The sequence below is a fragment of the Ambystoma mexicanum genome, chromosome 12 (genome assembly GCF_040938575.1).
Source record: "Ambystoma mexicanum isolate Mex_15411 chromosome 12, UKY_AmexF1_1, whole genome shotgun sequence".
Classification (NCBI taxonomy): Eukaryota; Metazoa; Chordata; class Amphibia; order Caudata; family Ambystomatidae; genus Ambystoma; species Ambystoma mexicanum.
In genome coordinates, this window is record NC_090936.1 from 279,614,509 (window position 1) to 279,636,117 (window position 21,609).

The 21,609-nt window shown below is 48.4% G+C and overlaps 1 protein-coding gene across 2 annotated transcripts in view; it reads left to right on the forward strand.

Annotated features, from left to right (window-relative positions):
* Positions 1-21,609, forward strand: part of PYROXD1 (pyridine nucleotide-disulphide oxidoreductase domain 1) — a 379,583-nt gene that overhangs the window by 144,842 nt on the left and 213,132 nt on the right. For both annotated transcript variants that reach the window (XM_069628426.1, XM_069628427.1), the window contains exon 8: positions 481-619. In XM_069628426.1, coding sequence (XP_069484527.1) covers positions 481-619 — 139 coding nt within the window. The remainder of the gene's footprint in view (positions 1-480; positions 620-21,609) is intronic.

Sequence of the window (21,609 nt, forward strand, 5' to 3'; positions counted from 1 at the left end):
ATCTTCAAGGACAAATCCCCTCTATCTCTTTACTCAGATGCCTCAGTGAATCTTATTGCCATTGGGTAACATTGGTTTCAGCAGGCCTCTTTATTGGCTGCAAATATTTACCTCATTGTACCAAAATGGAATTGGGTACCAGTATTCTCATTGCACTTAACCCCTATTGCTGATCAATCATTTCCTCTGTGCACTAAATGGTGTTCAGTATCAACAATGTATTTGTGCATTGATGATGCACTGACATTTTTCATTGCATTAGTCAAATGGAAGGTGCCAGAACATGTATTTTAAAGTTCCATGTCTGAAAATAAGACTTCCAAGTTAAAACATTTGAACTAATTGAGAGTGGTTACACAAAAATGGAAATCAAATGTACAAAGTATTGTTTTGGTTACCTGGAGAACCATTTGCACGTGACAATTACTTTTACCATTATTGTTCATGCCTTTTTAAATATACAATTTCTGTAACCTTCAGTTTTCTCATAGAGTACACATTGAAACAATGTGTGAAATCAAGAAGCTTTATCTTCAGGAAGAATTTAAGAAGTTAGAAGTATTATCCCAGGCCTTTCCAAAAGATGGTCAAGATGAGCAGAATACAGACTGGGATGCAGGTAAGGTGCATTTAAGTTTAAGGTTCAACACTATTCGTTCTTAATTCACATCTAGTGAATAAAGCCCATTCACATTTCACAAACCGAGGACTCTGACCCGAAATGGTTATTACAGCTACAGATGAAAGCTGTTTTCTAGAAGTGGTTTCAGAAGGAAATATAGTGTCATTTTTACAAACATTTGCTCAGTAGATTGGGGCCAAACCTCGGAAAGCTGCTCTTTCGAGTTTGCATCAAACTAGTGAAAAGAACCATTAATTGAAGTTGTCCCTAAAAAGTTGAGAAAGTATGGATCGAGTAGGATTGAGCCTGTGCTGGAAAATAGGAGTGATTATGGGGAAAGTGAGAATGAGTGTGTGGGAGTGAGATGTTATAACAGGTACTGAGAAAGAGAAATAAAAATTACTCCCTAGGTAAGAGAGTGGAATGACCAAATGGGGGAGGGCATGCGAGATGGGCAGGAGGAGTAAATGGTTTTATCTACACTTTAAAGGGAAGTTTTAATAATTATGGACCGTTGTAATGACCACATGTTTTGTTGGTTGCATTATGGGAATACCAAAGATTTTTTTATTTTTAAATAAGTATAGATAATTGAACACGATTTCACACATTTTTCTATTACAATTGAATATCCAACCTCTTGTTTATTCGTTTGTCAAACATGCTTCAGTAAATTCTTATTGCAACAATCTAGTCATGTAGTCCTTATGATGCAAGGTGTCAGATCTTATTGAAAGTGCCACCATAAACTTCACTAGTAGAACTGACGGCTGTTGTTTCTATGGGATATCCGACTAGAAATGGTGCTTGGCAGCATTTGACACAGTTGGATGTTGTGTACAACCTGGAAACCTATAGAATTTCGAAGTTATTTGGCGGATCGCCTTCTAGTTGCTCTCCTCTTTCTATGCCATGGAAGTCAAAGCTTACAATGCACTGGTTTATTGTTTAATACTCCAGGGTTATACAGTAAAATGTCAGAAGTTCCATGTTTACACTACTATTCAGTATATTCAAGTCTCATTTTTTTTAGGCACCATTTACACACCCTCTCATTCCTTTAAGCAAGTCTGGATAAAAGTGTGTTTTGCTGAATTGAACTAGTTTCGTATTAAGCCTGACAAAATGTACATTAGGATTTGCTCACATACATTCCGTTATGGGGGCAAGTGTAGGCCCAAGAAATGGCTCCAGGAATCCATCCCGTTTTCTGCAATAAGCAGAATTGCATGAATTTCCATGGGTTTATTAAAAGTACTTTAAATCTTTCCTTCTAAAGCGGGTAGAGGGATCACACCCAAGTGTAGCCATCTTCATGTATTTGATAGTAGGGTTTGTGAGAGGGGAAAAGAGTTGAGGTTTGAAATATGTAATGTGAAGGAGATGACTATTGATACTGGGTTTAAGGAAAAGGAAATATCTAAACTGATTCATACAAAAATTGGCTGAAGAATTGAGTGGCTATGTTAAATAGGAATGGGGATGTTATGTTGGGGATATTGTCCTCTTGGGAGGAAGTTGCTCCGCTAAATCCAATTTCCGAATTAACTTGGGTGGGACATATTGAATCCCCGTACAATTTGTCCAAGGACGTTGACTTCTCAGTTGAGTATTGTCGCTAGGAACAGTGGAGGTCCGTTTTGGTTTCTTATGATTTGCTTGGGAAGATATTATTATTATAAAATCAAGTTCCTCTTGTTCTGTGGGACGCAATTATTTGCTCAACGGGATTAGCATATTTGTTCGAATATATTTGGCCGACTGGTACATTTGATCGAATTTGGCCTTTACTGTTTGAATATATTCGAACAAATTGGCAAATTCATACCGAACACGTGGAGCGGGGGTTATCCTCCGCTCCCCGTGATCAGTGTGTATTAGCCTTGGCAGGGGGTGGGGTGGCAGGGGTGTCCCCTGCATCCTCCATATTGGAAGCAAGGGATGGGAAAATGAAGAAAAAGGGATCCTGCAGTGTCGGATCCGACCTGCGCTAGAGGGACAGATCTGCCGCTGCAGAGCAAAAGTGGAGCAGGCGGCGAGGTAACAGGTAAGTGGGGGGGGTGAGGAATGAATTTTTTTTTTTTACTCCTGCAAAGCTGGCCGCATGCAACACGATACAATATGATGTTGCATGCAGTCAGTTTCTTTTTTGGTCTATTTTTTACGGCCTATTTATTTTTATTTATTTATTTTTTGGGCAAATCTACCTAAACCAATGAGACTGACACTCCTTTATGGGCGACTATCTTGACTATTTATTTTAAGACTGTTTTAGAGAAAGCATCCTTTCCGGTGTCTTGGCAAATGTCTGTTATTCCTATTATTAAGAAAGGTTTAATTACTGAACCCAAGAACCATCGCCAGCAGAAGTAAGATCTTTGCATCCATATTATTAGAACACCTGATAAAGTGGGCACACCGGTTTCAGGAAATCCAATGGAACAACTTTAAATGGATTTCTGCTTGTGTTGTCAAGCCCTGACATGGAACAAAAAGGACATCTCTATTTTTGTTGCTTCATGGACCTTACTTCAGCTTTCGACCTGGTAGATCGAGGGTTTCTGTGGAAAAAGCTGGATAGCTGGCATATACAACCTGGCCTATTGAGTTGGATTATTGTGCTTCACATGAATTCTAATATTCAAGTACGGTTTATCTGAGAGAATTGCATACAAACAGGGCTCCGACAAGGTTGCATTTTGGCACCTTGCTTTTTTAATTTATATGTTTCAGACCTTGACCAGTACCTGATCAAAGATGACTTTATTGAACCGAATTTGGCAGACTTTAGTTTTCCCTGCCTGGCCTATGTAGATGATTTTCTTCTCCTTGATTGTACCCCTGTGGAGTAACGACAGCAGTTGAACAATTTTGCTACATTTGCTGTTTATAATTCCATCCCAGCCAAAACCAGGATACTTTGATTCACTAGGTCAAAAAAGCTTTTTCTTTTAATTGGTTTTTAAATCGGACTTCTTTGCTGAAGGTTGATAGTATATTTGGGTTTTCCTATTTTTAATAAACATAATGATTACTGAATATTTGAAGACTAAATCCATGGCCTTGTCTGGACAGATGATCAATGGTAGGTATGGCAGAGTCTTTGCTGTCTCATTGGTCAAGTTCTATGAGGGGAAAGTTGTGCCCAAAATCATGTATGGAATGGAGGTGATTCATTTCTTGGCATTGGAGTATTTAGAATCCTACCAAAATGTCGACCTGACAATTGCGACGGCCGTAAATGGCAACTTATTTTTTGACCCCCCGCGTACACCACATATATATGTGGGGGGTATAGAATATAATATGGGAGGGGCTGCGGGGGGGTCTCCCCCCGCATATATATGTGGTGTAAAGGGTTAATAAAAAGTCCGCATTTTCGGCTGTCGCAATAATCACATAGATCTGTATTTAGGCCTTATTATGGGCAAGGGTTCCTGTACTACCTATTTGTATCCCTGGGGTGGCTATTCGTCACAAGATAGGACTAAAGCCTATTCTTGTCAGGGCCAAATGGCATTACCTTTTGCTATTTCAACATTTTTGGGATCCCCTAACTCTTTCTTTATACACTGAACTTGCCACAGTTGTGGCCTCGCAAAGAGAGATATCTGGCTGCTCTTTTGTAGAGAAGTGCACATGCTTTCTTGATGAGGCTGGTTAGGGAGTTAATGATCTTGTTGACAACCCTGTTTGTGTAAAACGGGTACTTTATGGACAAGATTGTACGTCTACAGTATATACTTTGCATTCATATTGCCTATTGATTCACCTAGGAATTCCGAGTGGGAGAAAGCGAGAAAGCATTTGCCTTTAGGCCATCACAAAAAAACATACAATCTTAGTTCTTAGGCTGTAGGGTTTACTGATCTCCATTGATAATCTTGGGGAGGTAGAGGGATGTCTGGGATAGAGAGGAAAAAGCCCATGGGATGCAGAGAGGGGGCAGCCCTTAATCCGCCCCTTTTTTCAGAAATTTCAATAAAAACCCTTGAACCTTCTCTGTGAGTTGGTGTGTTCTTGAGGTCATCTCTCTCTCTCTCTCTCTCTCTGTCTGTCTCTGTCTCTCTCTGTCTGTCTCTCTCTCTCTCTCTCTCTCTCTCTCTCTCTGTCTCTCACACATTCTCTCCCTCTCGCAATGGCGGCCACATCTGGATTACCTTTACTAATTTAGGATTAAATCCCAAGTTTTTCAAAAAGAGCAACAATGTTGGGGCCCATCAACTGAGAACGTCACAGGAAAATGACCTGTTCTGTAAGGTTTCAGCTTCACTGATAAGACACAAAGCAGAAACATGTGTCTGGGGTTGCTGGTGGTACTCTTGTTCATAGGAGAATTGCCTAGCATTTTGGTGCTGGACCATACTTTTGGGAAGGGTGTATATTGATATTTCTCCTGTGTGAGAGGTTCACTGAGCTAAAATGGCATTGTAGGACCCGCCCTCCCCTGCCTGTGCGGGGGTTACCATTTGGCCATATTAATTAACATTCAAGGGGTTCACAAATGTTAACAAAATGACCCTAGAACAACGTACTGAATTCTGGTTTACTAATCTAAACAGTAGTTCCTATTCAGGGAGACGTGGCCCTGAGTGGTTCAAACAGAAGTCGCTCTCAATTCCTGGAGGATTAAATGCTAGAGTAACCCTTCTTTTGAAGGTTTGAAGGAACAATGGTCTTCCTGGATTAAAGGATTATGAGCAGTGGGTACCTCTGCTCACCTGAAATCTCCAGGTTCAGCTTTTGTCTATTTCTAGCCCATTTGTCCTGCATGGATTGGCGGGCTTCGGCTTTTGTTAGAAATAACCCATCCAAGGACTGTGGTCTTGCTTGAAGAGCTCTCTTTAGGCTTGGGTTTCTCAAAAGCCTGCTGCAGACTATATCCCTGGTTCTCCAGCATGGGGTCTGGCATGGATTCACATGCTCATGAATATTCCCCGTCGTCAGGCTGGGAATCCTCGGTAAAGAAAAAACCAGTATCAGTTTCGTTTCTGATCTGTCTTTCGTAGTAATAACCAATCACTGGTCTCTGCGTCATACTGACCACAGCCAATGACTGCCCTCTACCTAAGCACCGCCTCTGGCAGCCATCTTCAGCTTTTTACCGCACGTTCATGTGTTGGGATCCTCGTGCTATTGCTCTCGAGCGTTAGTGCTATTTTTCGCGCTTTTTCACAAAAAACTTCGATTCTTTCGGTCAAAAGAGCCTCAAGCTCCACCGATCCTACATCCGATCAACGGGGACCCGTGTCGGATTCATCTGTGCCCCTCAAGGGTGAAGATTTCGTCGAGCTACGCTTCGGAGGACTCCAGAAGCTTCTCAGGCCCGGTCTCGGAGATGGCCCAGGAGAAGGGAAGCTAGACGCCCGGAAAGCTGTTCAGGGTCTGCCCTGGATGCCAGCTGCAGAACGTCTTCAAGGAGGACGAACACTCTTTCTGCCTTTACTGCCTTCATGAGGACAAGACGCACGTGGAGAAGGACTGTGCGTTTTGCGGCAACATGTCGGAACGGACCATGAAGGACCGCCATCAACGTCTCGCCAACTGGCTGGAGGGTAAGAGCCCGTCTGGCGAGAAGAAGAAGAAATCCGAGCGGTCTTCTAAGACCTTTGAGGGCGCCCCGGCGACGGGGGCCCAACATAAGGCCAAGCACCGCGAGTCCGCTGGCACCGGGAGCGCCGAACGGTCGGGCTCTATGGGCGCCAGGCAGGGCGCACCCTCCCCGGCACCATCAACCACGAGCCAACGCTCTGGGTCGGGTAAGAGGAAGGCCGAGCACCCGGCGAAGCTCCTGGAGAGGCCCCGGTCGAGCTCTAAGGCAGAGGAGGAGCGTGGCAGTGCCCCCTCCCTCAAGGATAAGGCGGTGAGCGCACCTAAGGTGGTGAAGGCCTTGATCCATCCGACCAAGCCCTCTATCGAAACGGTCGCGGCGGCCCTGGCTCAGCCTGTGGTGGCTACACCAGTGGTGGCGACCTCAGGGCCCAGAATCTCCCTGCCTCCGCGGAGGGAGTCTTCCTTTGTGCCCATCGATAGGACCCCCGTGAAACCCTCCGTGGGGAAGAAGAAGGGGGGGCAGGGCGTCGTCGTAGATTCGGCCTCAACCTCAGAAGAGGAGCTGATCGAGGTCTTAAGCCACGGCCTAGGCGTGGAAGAAGGCCAGCCCGTCGGAATGGACCCCGACGCAGGTGACGACGACGACATCGTCGAGGATACCGACGGGGCCCCTGCTCGCCCGTCGGATTCCCCTCTGCCAGCGCCGCAAGACAACTCGGCGGCCATTTTGTTGGCCATACAGTCCTTATGCTCCGAGATAAGGACGAGGCTACCGTTACCGATGGAGGAACCTCTCCCGTCGGGGGACCCAGAACCGGGACCTTCTGGTGTTCCCCCTACCAAGAAAAGAAGGATCCATCCACCACCTCCTTTTCAACCGTCGCGCCCCGTCCAGCCCTCCTCCCCGTCCACCCGAGGGGATGATACGGGGACTGACACGGCAGCGACGGGTACGGACGACGAGGCATACGACGAGGATTTTCCGTCGTCGCCTCCCACCAGGGCTTCTCCGCCTGACGAGATCGGATCTTTCCACTCCATGATCTCCAGGGCTTCCGAGCTTTTCCAACTCTGCCCTGAGGAGAAGAAAAAGGAAGGCTTCCTTTATCAGCGGCGCGAGGCCAAGAGGAAGACGGTCCTCGCAGTGCCTCTGTTGGACGACATTTGGGATGAGGGCCTTTCCCTCCTCAAGAACCCTTCCACGACGCCAGCTAGAAGAGACCGGTACGAGAAAAAGTACCGGGTCCCGGACACGGCCCCCCTATGCCTCCGGGCGCAGCCTACCCCGGACTCCGTCGTCTCCGCGGCAGCCAGGAAGAAAGCGGGGGGGGGTGCGGCCTCCACATCGACTTCCCCGCCGGACGGCGAGGGAAAGAAATTGGATGCTATGGGACGTAGAGTCATCTCGTCGGCAGCGACGACGATTAAAGCGGCCAACGCCTTGGCTATCGTGGCCCGCTACGACAGGGAGCTCTGGTACAAGATAGCTCCCCTGCTGGATTTTCTGCCGGACGACAAGAGGGCGGAGGCCCTGGAGATCCTGCAGGAAGGTGAGGTGGCCTCGGACCACGCCATCACCGTGGCGACGGACATCGCCGACACTGGGTTCCGCCAGCTGGGCAACGGCGTTTGCCTTCGACGTCGTGGATGGCTCAAAGCTACGGACTTTCGGCAGGACGTCCAGACCAGAGTCCTGGACATGCCCTTCGACGGGAACAACCTGTTTGGGAAAACAGTGGACGATTCCCTTCAGGCCATCAAGGCGGATACTGAGACGGCCAGGGCCCTTGGAGTCCTGCAGCAACGACGAACGCCCTTTCGGAGCGGCGGAGGCAAGGGCGCCTCCAAAGGTTCCGGCGGCGGTTTCGCTTCCTACCGTCAAGCGGCCCGCTCGTCGTCGCAAGAGGCCTACAGAGGACGAGGCAAGTCTAGCGGACCCCGCCGTCGTCGCCAAGGAGGTCAAGGCGGCAAGGCCGCGTCCAAGCAGGATTGAACCGGCCGTGGGGTCGGGCCCCCACCGAAGCACCCCGGTGGGAGGCCGGCTGGCGGGCTTCGTCAGCGTGTGGGAGTCCATCTCCACCGACCGTTGGGTGCTGGACGCCCTGGCCCGGGGCCACGCGCTCGAGTTTCAAAGAAGGTGCCCGCGCGTCCCCCCCGTGGCCAGGAAAGAACTTCACGTCCCTCAACTTCTCCTGGAGGTAAAGGCGATGCTCAGAAAGGGCGCCATCGAACTCGTCCCAAAGAGGCTTCGGGGCTCCGGAGTCTACTCGCGATACTTCCTCGTGAAGAAGAAGACGGGAGGATGGCGCCCCATCCTAGACCTGCGACGTCTGAACAAGTTCATCAAGGCGCAGAAGTTCCGGATGGTCACCCTCCAGCACGTCCTGGGTCAGCTGGAGGAAGGAGACTTCCTATCGTCGTTGGATTTGGAGGATGCCTACTTCCACATTCCCATCCTAAAGGGGCACCGAAAATTCCTCAGATTCGTGGTCCAAGGGCGTCATTACCAGTTCAAAGCCCTTCCCTTCGGACTACGGTCGGCACCCAGGGTATTCACCAAGTGCCTCACACCGGTGGCGGCGCAGCTGCGCCGCGAGGGGATTCACGTCTACCCCTACCTGGACGACTGGCTCATCCGCGCCAAGACGAGGGAGCTCGCCGTGGTCCACACGGCAAGGACCGTCCAACTCCTCACGGACCTGGGATTCTCCGTGAACTACGCCAAATCCCACCTGGTGCCCGCGCAAGTCGCACTGTTTCTGGGAGCGAGGCTCGACACAGTGTCCCTTCTGGCCTCCCCGTCGGAGGAGAGGACCAGGACCATCTTGGGCAAGGTGCAACGGATGTTGGTGGCCGACGCGGCCAAGGTGAGGTCCATCAAGTCCCTCCTCGGGATGATGTCTTCCTGCATCTACCTCATTCCCATGTGCAGGCTCCGGATGCGCCCGTTGCAAGAATTCCTGGATGCGCGCTGGATCCAGACGACGGGCAGCTTCGAGGAAAGGATCAAGCTCGACGAGAGTTTCCGACGAGCGATACGGTGGTGGGGCACCCGCGCGCATCTGACGGCGGGCATGGACTTCCAGACCCCAGCCCACCAGGAGACTGTGACCACGGATGCCTCCCTGGAAGGGTGGGGAGCGCACACCGAAAATCTGCACGCAAGAGGACTCTGGCTCCCGACGGAGAAGTCCCTGCATATCAACGTCCTGGAGCTCCGTGCAGTGTTTTGGGCCCTCAGGTCCTTCCTTCCGTCCCTCAAGGGCAAGGTGGTGAGGATCTTCACCGACAACACCACCACCATGTTTTACATCAGGAAACAGGGCGGAACCAGGTCCCCAGCGCTGTCCAAGGAGGCGCAGGACCTGTGGCATTGGGCCGTCGCCCAAGGGATGTTTCTGGTGCCGTTTCATCTGGCAGGGATAAAAAACACCATCGCCGACTCACTCAGCAGGGAGCTGCGCTCGTGCCACGAGTGGGAACTACGGCAGGATCTGGTGGATCGCCTCTTCCGACGGTGGGGCACACCCCAGATCGACCTGTTCGCGACGGCGACGAACACCAAGTGCCGGAGGTTCGCCAGCAGGTTTCCCCAGACGAGGAGCATGGGCGATGCTTTCTCGTTCCCCTGGGAGGGCCTGTTCCTCTACGCGTTCCCTCCCTTGCCTCTGCTAATCCGGCTCGTCAACCAGCTCAAGAGGTCACGGTGCAGGATGATCCTCGTCGCACCTGCGTGGCCGAGGCAGATATGGTTCCCGGACCTTCTGGACTTGTCAGCGTCCCCGCCGATCAAGCTGCCGGCGGACGCGGATCTACTCTCCAGGGAAGGAGGCGCCATCCTCCACCACGACCCGAAGTCGCTGAACTTGCAGGCCTGGCTCCTGCAGCGCTAGAGTTTGGAGGATACGACATACCGGCCGATTGCAGAGAGGTTCTTGCAAAGGCCAGGGCGTCCTCGACTCTTAAATGCTACGGACACAAATGGAAGAGGTTCTCTGTCTGGTGCCACGCACAGAAGATTAACCCTCTACGGATTACGGCTCCCCAAGTACTGCCGTACCTGCTGACGCTGGCCAAAGCTGGTCTGGCACACGCGTCCATCAAGATTCATCTTGCTGCGATCTCCCGATACACCAGAACCACGGGGCGGACGTCCTTGTGGTCTCATCGTCTGGTGAAGGAGTTCATGAAGGGACTGTTCAGATCGTTCCCGCCGGTGAAGGCTCCGGCCCCGGCGTGGGAGCTCAACGTGGTGCTGACCAAGCTCATGGGACCTCCGTTCGAGCCTCTGCACTCGGCCCCGTTGAAGTTTCTATCGTGGAAAACAGCTTTTCTTGTGGCCATCACCTCCGCACGACGAGTGGGAGAGATCCAGGCCCTTTCCTGCAAGGCCCCGTACTTGACTTTCCACGACACGAGGGTAGTGCTCAGGACGCACCCCTCCTTCATGCCCAAGGTGCCGTCGGACTTCCATCTCAACGAACCCTTGGTGTTGCCTGTGTTCTTCCCGTCGCCTTCGTCGCCGGCTGAGAGGACTTTGCACTCGCTGGATGTGGCTAGAGCGCTGAAGTTCTACGTAGACCGCACGAAGTGTTTTCGGAAGACGTCACAACTCTTTGTGAACTTTGGACCTGTCAATCAGGGGAAGGCTCTCTCGAAGGCTTCCATTTCCAGATGGCTCTCCGGCTGTATCATGTACTGTCACCGGTTGGCAAACCGACCGCTGCCTGGCCGTCCGAGAGCCCATTCCACCAGAGCGATCGCAGCTACCACGGCGTTCCTATCTGGTGTGCCCCTGCTGGACATATGCAGGGCTGCTACGTGGAGGTCGACGCACACCTTCACGAAATTCTACTGCGTCGACCGGGATTCCAGGGAGGAGTCCAGGGTCGGCCAAGCAGTGCTGCGCAACCTGTTCGCCTGAGGTGAGCCTGGTGAGGAGGTAAGATGCTTAATGTTGAGTTGATGTGATGCTTAATGTTGAGCCTTTGCCACCTCCCGTGGTTGTGCATGTGTGTACTGCTATGTATTCTTTATTCATGAGCATGTGAATCCATGCCAGACCCCATGCTGGAGAAGGAACAAGTTACTTACCTGTAACTGTTGTTCTCCAGCATGGGTCTGGCATGGATTCACATGCGAACCCTCCCGCCTACCCCTCTGCGGCTCTTCACTTGGTCATACTGCCACTTCACGTGCTTCCAAATCTGAAGATGGCTGCCAGAGGCGGTGCTTAGGTAGAGGGCAGTCATTGGCTGTGGTCAGTATGACGCAGAGACCAGTGATTGGTTATTACTACGAAAGACAGATCAGAAACGAAACTAATACTGGTTTTTTCTTTACCGAGGATTCCCAGCCTGACGACGGGGAATATTCATGAGCATGTGAATCCATGCCAGACCCATGCTGGAGAACAACAGTTACAGGTAAGTAACTTGTTCCATATCTTGCCACTGGATTTGGTCTTTGGGAGCACCCACCACGGGCACAAGCCCAACACAGGGCCACATCTCTGAGGAACCAAAGGTCTAACCTGCTTACAAGCTTTATTCAGTCTTTGTTCTCATGCCCAACCAACTGTGGCAAAGGCACATTCTAGGGGTAACTATGGCACCTCCTCCTTGGGTACCAGTGCCTGAACAGAGCATGGTTGCTCTCTCTCGCGCACATGTTCCTACTCTTTCACACACACTCTCGATCTGTTCCCACTTAGCTGGGATCATATTCCCTGTAAGGCTTGTGCAGGGACTCCTTCTACCTTGAGGAAAGCATAGTGTCTCAGACTGTTCCTCTCTGCTTTCTCCTTTTTGTGCCTATTTTTCTTTACTTCCTCTCTTCCTCCTCCAGTTCTAAAATTGAGGATTCCTCTCCTTCCCCTCTTCTTTCTTCTTCTCTCCACCAGCTCAGATCTGTTCATTACATTCTTATTGTCGTCCTATTACTTCACTCTCCCTCCACTAACTCGAACCTGGATGCTTCTCTTATGCGTTCCTACTCTCTTCCTATCCTCTGCTTGCTTGCCTTCGATTCCTTCACCTCCAGCTCTTCATCGCCCTCAGGATTGGGTTGCCTGGGCCACTTTATACTGTGTGGTTAAGTTTAGGTAAGGTAAACAATCTTAAATAGCAGCATTCTGCCAATAATGTTGGCCTCGCAGCACATTACTCTGTAAAAAGGAAACGGTGGGGCAGAGGCTGATAGTGGGAAGGCAGGTGCAGAAACCTTTGGTGTTGATGTTCCAGGTCAAAAGCACCCATTACCTGTGTGCCCTTCTAGGTTATTCTGTGTTCGGGCAGATGGAGTGGAGGGGGGGCTGCAAGGTGTAGATGTAAGGGCAGAGTGACCGATTTCCATCTGCTACCAGGGAATTTCCCACATGTTTTGGAATGGAAAGATAGTGAATAGTAAATGGATTCTGCCACGAAAGGCAGATCTGCTAAACAGTCTCACTTTCAGACAGTGCTATGTGTTTTAAAAACTGCTGTTGGTGGGTTTGTACAAAGATGGGCCTTACGGCCCTTGGATGTATAATTGCACCTACCAGCATCCATATAAGACTCCAAATATATACTTGCTGCTGGGCATCCGCATGCCAGCAACTTGTTGGAAGTAATCAGATTACACTTTTAGAAAGTGCCCTAGACAATTGTATTCCTCAAAGTGTAAACCCCTTTCCTGTTGGCAGACCTGCTACAGATGATCTAGCTGTTTACACATTGGACAGTCCATTCCTGACCATCTCAGAAAGGTGGTCTCCAAATGATTTCTTGCAGACATATCTTAAACCAAAGTCATTCTAAATTTTGCATTAGCCTACTGTCACGATTGTGCCGCTGGCCCACCAATTGGCACCCATCGTGGACTATTTGGGACTCGATTGTTTCCGTAATAATCCCTGGACAACACCTATTCATATTATTGTCTTTAATTTCAGTTTACAAGGCTTTGGGACTTTCGGATTTACTTTTAAAAACTACATGTCCCATAATGCACCGTGTGGCAGTTCCCATTTCCTGGCTATTCCTATACAGCATTTCTAGCACTACAATCCCCAGAAGCCTTGGAGCTTTCGCTTTCCCAGGGCTAGAGAGGGCGGAGGCCAATTACATTGAGGTGTGCTGCTAATTAGCCTACTTCAGCACAGGGCAGCTCAGTATATAAGCAGCTGCCTGCAGGAGCACAGGCCACTTGCATTGAGCTTTCTACCAGCCCTTTGTTGCCCTGCTCCTTGGATATTTGCTGTGTCCTGTGGCTTCCAGTTCCTGTTCTTGTTCCAGAGCCCTGCGCTTCCTGCCTTGCTGCCCTGCTTCTCAGCCCTCTCTCACCTGCCTTTTGCCTGCACCTCTGTGCCTTCCATACTGTAGCCCTGCTTCCTTGTTTGCAGCCCTCTGTTCCCTGGCTACAGCCCCCTTGCTCCCTTCCTTGTTTGCAGCCCTCTGTTCCCTGGCTACAGCCCCCTTGCTCCCTCCCTTGTTTGCAGCCCTCTGTTTCCCAGCTACTGCTCCCTTGCTCTCTTCCTTGCCCGCAGCCACCTGTTCATGATTCCTGTCCTTGTCTTCCTTGAGTCTTCAGTCCTCCCCTTTGGTTTTCCACTTCAGTTATACTGTTTCCTTAATTTCCCTCTGCTAGCCTTCTCTTATCTTACCATCCCTAAGTTACTGTTCTTGATTCCCATGTACAGTTTCTGGTCGGCATTCCCTGCATTTAGATACTAGGTTTCTGTCATTCCTTTCTTCCGGTTCTCTGTTCTGAACCTTGCTCTCTTTGGCTTCCTTTTCCCTGGATATTTATGTTCTTGTCTTCACTTGTGTTTTATGTAAATCCTATGTACAAAGTTTGACTGTTGGACTCGAGCAGGCAATCTCTGCCCCTTCCCTTGTCGCGTTTCAGTGTTGTACTTTGTTCCATTGTTTCCAGTGTACTGGTTCCTGTTTCAGGAAGCAGTCATTGTTCGGTTCCTGCTGGACCTGTACAGGCTCCAGTCTTGCGTTTTTTGTTACCTTGTTTGTGCCTTAGGGTTCAGGTACAGACACCCACCGCTGTTGCTCCCCGCCATGAGCATTCAGAGAGTGCAATCTGTGCAGAAGGCTGGAGTTTCCAAAGTTCTGTGGAACACTCTTTCCCCATTCTGCGTACACCCCAAGAGGGAACCCGGCGTGTTTGTATCTTTGTATTCCCGGCCCCTTTCTGTTCACAGCCTCTGTTGCCTATCCTTTATTGTCTACAGGACTCCTTGTAGTCCAGCTTCTTGTGTGCCCTCCTCCCTTTAGCTTAGTGGGCACGCCTCTACCCTCGGGCCCTTCCTGACACCTTCTTTGGAATAAAATCGCAAATCCCTTTGAAGGGAAACACACAGATTTCACTTATTAACTGTGTATCCCCAAAGCTTGGTGGCAGTTTTATTGATCTATTTCTGGTTTCGTATAATTTTGTATGAGTAAATAGTTATACATTGCCAAAACCATCTGCTGCTGTTTTGTTGTCTACTAGTTTGCTGTGATTCTTGCAAGGGTCCGGACCTTTGTGTGTGGCTGGGTCTTGAGGCTTCTGCCCCAGGTGTGCTGAACCTAGCCCTGCTGCTCCTTTGTCCTCTGCAAGGGAGTGGTTGACACCACCCCAATATAACCGGGCCTGCCCCAGGTTTTTGTGCAGGAGCTGATCCTTCAAAAGAAGCCCTAAGATTACAAAGGGGATGTTGCATCTGGGGAAATTACTTATTAGGTTCCGCCCATGAGACCGGTTTTGGAACCAGTCTGTTCTGTCCACCCTCCCAGACAAAGAACTGGGAGCTGACATCCAAAGGCAAAAACAATTGTTAAAACAACTAAGATTGTCCATTTCAAGCCCTCTATAAGGAGTCAAATTGTTGTGGCAAAATTACTGAACATGGTGTTTAGACATCCCCCATTTGTTGATTCGTCTTTGGGCTCAAGAAGGATATAGCTGGAACTTCATTGGGGCGCAGTCTGCCCAAAGCACTCCACCCTTAATGTGTGAAGTTAAAGGTTTCCAAGAAGGAAGTCGGACTCCATCTCAATTACTTCAAGAACATTTGACTGTACATACCATTGGACAAGGCCTACCTCCTGCTGAGACCAGGACTCTACTACTTGTTACTACTACCACTTCCAGTAGACAGTCACATTTATTTACAAAGCACAACATATCACCAGTGTGCAGTACAAATAAAAAAGCTTGAACTTAATACATAAAAAGACAATAAAACAAGATAAACAAGCCGTAAATAAAAATATGAAGAAACCAGTTCATATCCAGCATAGACAAAATAACCTCACAATGGAATTGCTGCACATCAAAGGACAACATATGATAAGTCTGAATCTAAAGGAGCACCATGAAGAGCACTTTTGCATAGCTAATGGGAGCTTGTTCCATAAGTAACGGCCCCAATTGCACATCAGTCTACACCCAAAAAGAGTTGTACTGTGTTTGCCGACTGTCAGCAAATTCTTACAGCTCGACCTAAGGGATAGAGTGGGAAAGTAGGGTTAGGCCATGTTGGCAAGATAGTTGGGGGCAACACCATGAGCAATCTTCCATATCTGTTTTAGGGCCCCTCATCTCAATTCTATAAGCAACCAATGCAGGGATATTCTTGATTCTTGCTTCAGACACATGGTCAAACCGTTTTAGGCCACAGATAACACGCACTGCATGATTTTGCCAGAGAGCACTGCAGCCCTGCGAGTGCTCTCTGGCAACTGTCCTGAATGGGAAAGGCAGAAGAAGATTGCATCGTATCTTATCTGAGACCCTGGGCAGGGCCTCAGTGCACACCACAGGCCTGTCTGTCAGAGGGCACTGCTCATGTTTGCAGTGCTGGCAGCTGCAGAATAACAGTACAGCTCCCGAAGACCTTGTATGCTGACAGTGTGCATGTTAGCCACACCTCTGTTGCTGCTAAGCAGAGTGAAGGCACCAGAAAAGGATGTTGCAGGTGTGCACCACTGCATGACCACACATGGTGTGTTCGGTGTTGTCTGGTCTATATTCGTGTTCTGCACTAGCTTGATTGTTGCTTCCTGGTCCTGACCTGTGTTGTTGGATTAGCGTTTCGGTACTTTTCATAGGCTCGATTTTCCTCTTGTCACTGGATTCTGTCTTGCTTATGACTCTTCTTTGGATCTTTCTGCCGCCTTGGTTGCAACTCAGTTTTCCTCGTTTTGCCCCTCTGGCTCATATCGCAGTCTTGGTTCTGAACTTTCCTTTGTACTTGTTGTATCGGACCAACCTGTTATGGACCTTTTGGTCATCCGGAATCCTTCCTCATACCCGCAAACTCTATCTCGTTGCAGAGTACGCCCTCTTGCCATTAGGTCAGCTTCCTTGCATTATTATTCTTTTTTTCCATCATTTTGTCAACTGGGGGTGTGTTTTCTGCCCACTAGACTTACATCTTATAACTCCTACTTCCACCTACAGTTAACCCGTAGTGCGGAACAGAGGGACAGTTTGGCAGGGAGGAATTGTTCCATCGCATCTCACCAATATCTACCAGATTTAGTCTTACCTGCCAGCTATAGTTAACATCCTATTCTACCTTCACTGGTCGTCTACTCTCTCCTTCACCATTCTGCCCTCCTGACCAGCTGCCCTACTGGATGGATTGCTGGACTGGTGAGTGGGCGGTTTCAATCCAAGGGCACAAATCATCTGTAGCCTGACAGTTATCGATCCCATAGTGCCTGTCCTGTGAGCCTATGGACAATGCATCTGATCTGCTCTCAGTCATTGGTGCAGGCCAGGCAACCGCCCATGCCAACATACATGCGTGTTTGGACAGCCTTTAAGCCCAGGTCCATCCCTTGCCTCCTGTGATGGAGTTTGTGGCCGTTGGAGGTGTTGTGCCACCACAATGTACCCCTCCTTTAGCCTACCTATGCTTGTTCACTCTGTTCCTTTTTCTTTAGCACCACCAGAATGATTCTCCAGGAACCCCCGTAAGTACCACACGTTCATTAACCACTATCCGCTTTACTTCTTGTGTCTCCTTTCCGAACGCAACGTCAAAAGTGTCTTTTGTGTTGTCATACCTTGAAGGACTTGCCGCCTTACTGGCGAACCCCTTACTGCAATGGAATGATCTTGTTCTTTACCATTGTTGGTACACTGATTGGTCCAATGAGCTGAGTGTTTGAGACCTGCACAAGCCACATACCTGGAACTGTTTGAAATGTCCAATTTAACAAATTGTCAGCAGGCGCAAATTGGCCTGAAGAAAAGGAAACCGTATTCTATAAAGGCTTGAAAGAGGAAATGGGACGCTCTTTCTGTCGTCTCGTTGATGCCTACCACTTTCTTCAAATTGGTCGATTTGGTGTTAGAGTTTGACTCACTCCTTCAAGCCCACTGACCAAGCAGGTGCTTTTGCTCCATCCCAGGGTCCTGTCACATCAATGGAACAGAACCCATACAGATCAGAGGAATATGGGAGCCTCTGCTTTGAGAAGGAAGAGGCATACTCCATAGTGCTACCTGCGCCTGTACTGTGGGAAGCCTGGCCACTTCCTACAGGAATGCCCTAAAACACCCACTAGGAATCCAGAAAATGTGTACACTCGTCCCCGAAGGGAACTGCATGGATGAGTCCATTGTGCTCATGGAGACCGTTATTCTGCTTATCTTAATGCAGCGATCTGTGCAATTGATGTTCACCAACAAAACCTTGCTCAACACCACTGCAGTAATGGACTTGGGAGCTCCAGTCGTCTATATGAACATGGCTCTAGCTAGGAACCTCCACATCCCTGTGGTATCAAAACTCAGCCACGGTCATTAATGGGCAGTGACTATTCTATTCTAAGGGTCCATCTCCACCAGAACAAACAATGCTCCCTCCTGGGTGACGACCAGAAATGCATCACTTTTGAGCCGATATATATACACCCCATTACGGGGTTATCCTATTTTTCCTCTCCCTTCTTCCTAAGTGTGTCTCGATTCCTGCAGGCAGGTGTAAGTTCACCCCAGTCCTAGTTTGGTCTTGTCTCGGCAGTCCATGACATAGAATGTATCATTTGACCAACCTGACTATTACCATGAGCATGCAGATTTATTTGACCCCAAAGGAGTAGAGGGACTACCTCCACGCTGCCCATACCACTGTCCAATGGACCTTATCCCACAATCTAAAATTCCCTGTGGTAGGATCTACTGCATTATGCAGTCTGAAGATAAATGCATAGATCAGTACCCCAAGGAGCATTTCAGGACAGGACTGACCTATGTGCAATAAATGACACAATGACAAATGACTGTTAACCGCTGACCCATATTGGTGCATTGCTGGACCAGGTTACGTCGGCCACCATCTTCATGAAATTGGACCTAAGGGGTCTGTCTGGTCGGTATGAGCAGAGGATGAGTGAAAGACCACGTTTTACACCCTCTAAGTCCTATTTAATTACAACGTGATGACCTTTGGTAAGTGCAATGCCCCTGCGACTATCCCGCCTTTTAAGAATGTGGTACTTCATGATATAGCCAACCGATGTGTCATTCAGTATTTAGGAGATTTCCTGTTCCCCCTCCTTGCCCACAGCATGTGGCGCATGTAAAGACAGTACTGACTTGCCAGCGGCAAATCAGCAATATGCTAAGTAGAGAAGTGCGTATTCCATACCCGAACAGTGGAGCATTTGGGTCATCTCTAGAGGTGTACCGAAATGTGGCTTCCACTCAGCATTCGGCTGAATCCTGGCTAAACACGAGATGTTCCGCTTCAGCAGAATACTTAATTGAGGGGAATAGTTTTGCCTACAAAATACAATAAATACTGCTTCGACTGCGTGCCTGGAATCATTCAGTCCTGTCATGTTTATCCTTCAAAAGCATCATTAAACAAAATTCTGCTGTCAATTTTTTTTTGATTGAGTACAAGCAGAGGTGTGAAAGTGCAGGAAAAAAAGGGCCCTTTATGTGCTGGACAAACACATTCATCTGGTTGTTTTCTGGGGAGAAGTGAGCTGAAGCCAAACGTTCAATAGTTTGAATGTATCTGCAATTTTAGAAATCGAGGATAAACTTGGTGAAAGAACCTTTTTTTTGTATTAAATGGAGATGTATGACCGACCGCTCAAGTTTTCAGAATTGCAATATTACTTGTTGAAACACATATTGTTATGGTAGCCTACCTTCTTTGCAACATGTTTACCAAATTGACTGCGCCAAAGGGCCGCCAAAATGGCAACAGTAGTGGTATAAAAGGATCACTTTACCTTTCATATTAATTTTTTTTAACTACCACTATACAGCCTTTTTTGGGTAAACCTATGTGTTGCTGACTGTTGCCCTACGATATACATTTTGTGCGTTTCTTTTGTAGTAAGGTGATGCCGTTATTTTTTGAAAGGTGCACATACCCGCTTCTACAAAGTTAGACCGCACCATTTTTTTTGCCGCATTGTTCTGTCGTGCGGATTAATTGTTTGGTTAGTCTTTGGTGACATCTAGTGGCATGTTTGTGCTTTTCCTGTTTCGACACCTTTTTTTTGTTGCTTCATACACTCTTCATCGAAACAGAAACAAAGCCATTGAATGAAATACCAAACACAACTTGGAGCCGTTAGTTAAATGTTTCTTCTATGAAACGGTTAAAATGTCTTTCGAAGTTGAAGTATGTTATACCGGTAACTGGCCATCGAGGGCTAAACGTGAAGCACTAAAGCAGAAATGAGTTAGTCCTCGAGGTAAAACGTGTGAAACCCCGGAGTGAATCTCATTGCTGAAGGTGTGAAAAACACTGATTTGAAAACCTAGATAACATGGAAAACATGGAAGCCCGGTGAAATGGATATCTCAAAGGATCCCCGAAGGCGAATGGCGACAGAAGATATCTTAAAACCTATGGAAGATCTATTTTTTTTGTTTTTTGCCAAGGCCTGAAATCGGATTACGTCTCTTTTATTGCCCATCTTCCCAGAGTCCATGGGTAAGGAATTCAAAGACCGTGCCAACCACCTGGAGCAAGTTCTCGGCCTGGTCACGCTTACTTCAGAACTGCCAAAGGCAGATTCATTCTATATTCCCAAAGAAGATTTCCACGTGGACTGGCCTCCTGACATACTAGCCTTTTCATGGAATGCATATACCATATCACACACTTCCTTGTCACTGCCTTTTTCACTGAGAGCAATCCCATAGGCACTGGGCCAATTTAGGATCCATCTACCTGGCAACAGCCCAAGTCGAAAAGGCCATATTAACCGATACTAGGCCTTTGCAGTGCGGGATGGTGGTTTGAAGTACGTATGATCCAACACCATCAAGGGCTTCTGCGAGGACACACTGAAGGAGAGATGCATGTGACTTTTTCTTTCCCGCTCTGGCAGCACTGCGCCCAGCCCCAGCCCTGGCACTGCTTGGCTTGGTGCTGGTACAAGTAGCACTGATGTTCATGACGATTGATTACCTTTTTCTCACATTAGTGAGACCAGAGCCTTGGTGTATACCAGGTTCAGGAACTGTGTTGGCTCTGAACCCTATGATGAATTGGGTGAAGAGGAATGTTCCAAGCAAAGTTCTTACATAAATTGATGGGTCATTTCCTGCACTGGTTTGTAAAGGTGGTCCATGAGATCTGAAATAGCAAACCTGCCTCCACAGTGGTAGACCAAAAAAATCCCCCCCCCCCCCCCCAGTGCTGGACAATCGGAGAGATGAATGTGTGGCATATCACTTTCCCATACAGTGGGACCCCATCGCCGCTGCTCTGCAGGAGTACAGAATGGGTAGTGGCTAATCTCAATCATAAAGGTGAAACCGGCACAGCCTGACGGGTATCCCTCCTCTGGGTCTTTTGGAAACCTGGGCTGAGGGCAGTCTCTCCACTTCAGGAGGGGGTGTGAGCTGGTACAGAAGCAAAGCAAAACACAATAGTACTGTGGTACCAAAATAAAATAATGTTCAACCAAGGTTCTTCAAAAATGGGACCTTTAAAATAAGATATGCACGACTGATTAAAGGGTCTTACTGACCCACTCCTGTAAGGCAAAACACAAAGAAAGTCGACTTTAAAATAAAGAGAGCCTCTGGGGTTGTAGACTGGGTGCTCAGGCAAAGATTTCAGCAACAAAATGTTGTTTGCTGGATAGGTTCTTCTAAATGTAAAAACGTTGGTTTAAGTCACTAGGGTCCTTTAAGGTGGCCTTGTCGGGGCAGGGCGACTTCAGATTCATTTAGGTCTTTTCAGTTTTTTATTTTGTTTACTAGGCTCCAGCAGTCAGCATGTTTATGGTACCAAGCCTATGTCGATTCGGAGATCAGTGTCGATGAGATCCAGAAGCAAGGTGTGGTTGGACAGCAGCAACGGCTTGCATGTCAAAGACTCTGCGAAACGGCAGGCCATGTCGGGTCGCCAGTGCAGAAAGACTGCGCTGCCTCTGGAACAGATATACTGAGACTTCCCTTTGGCA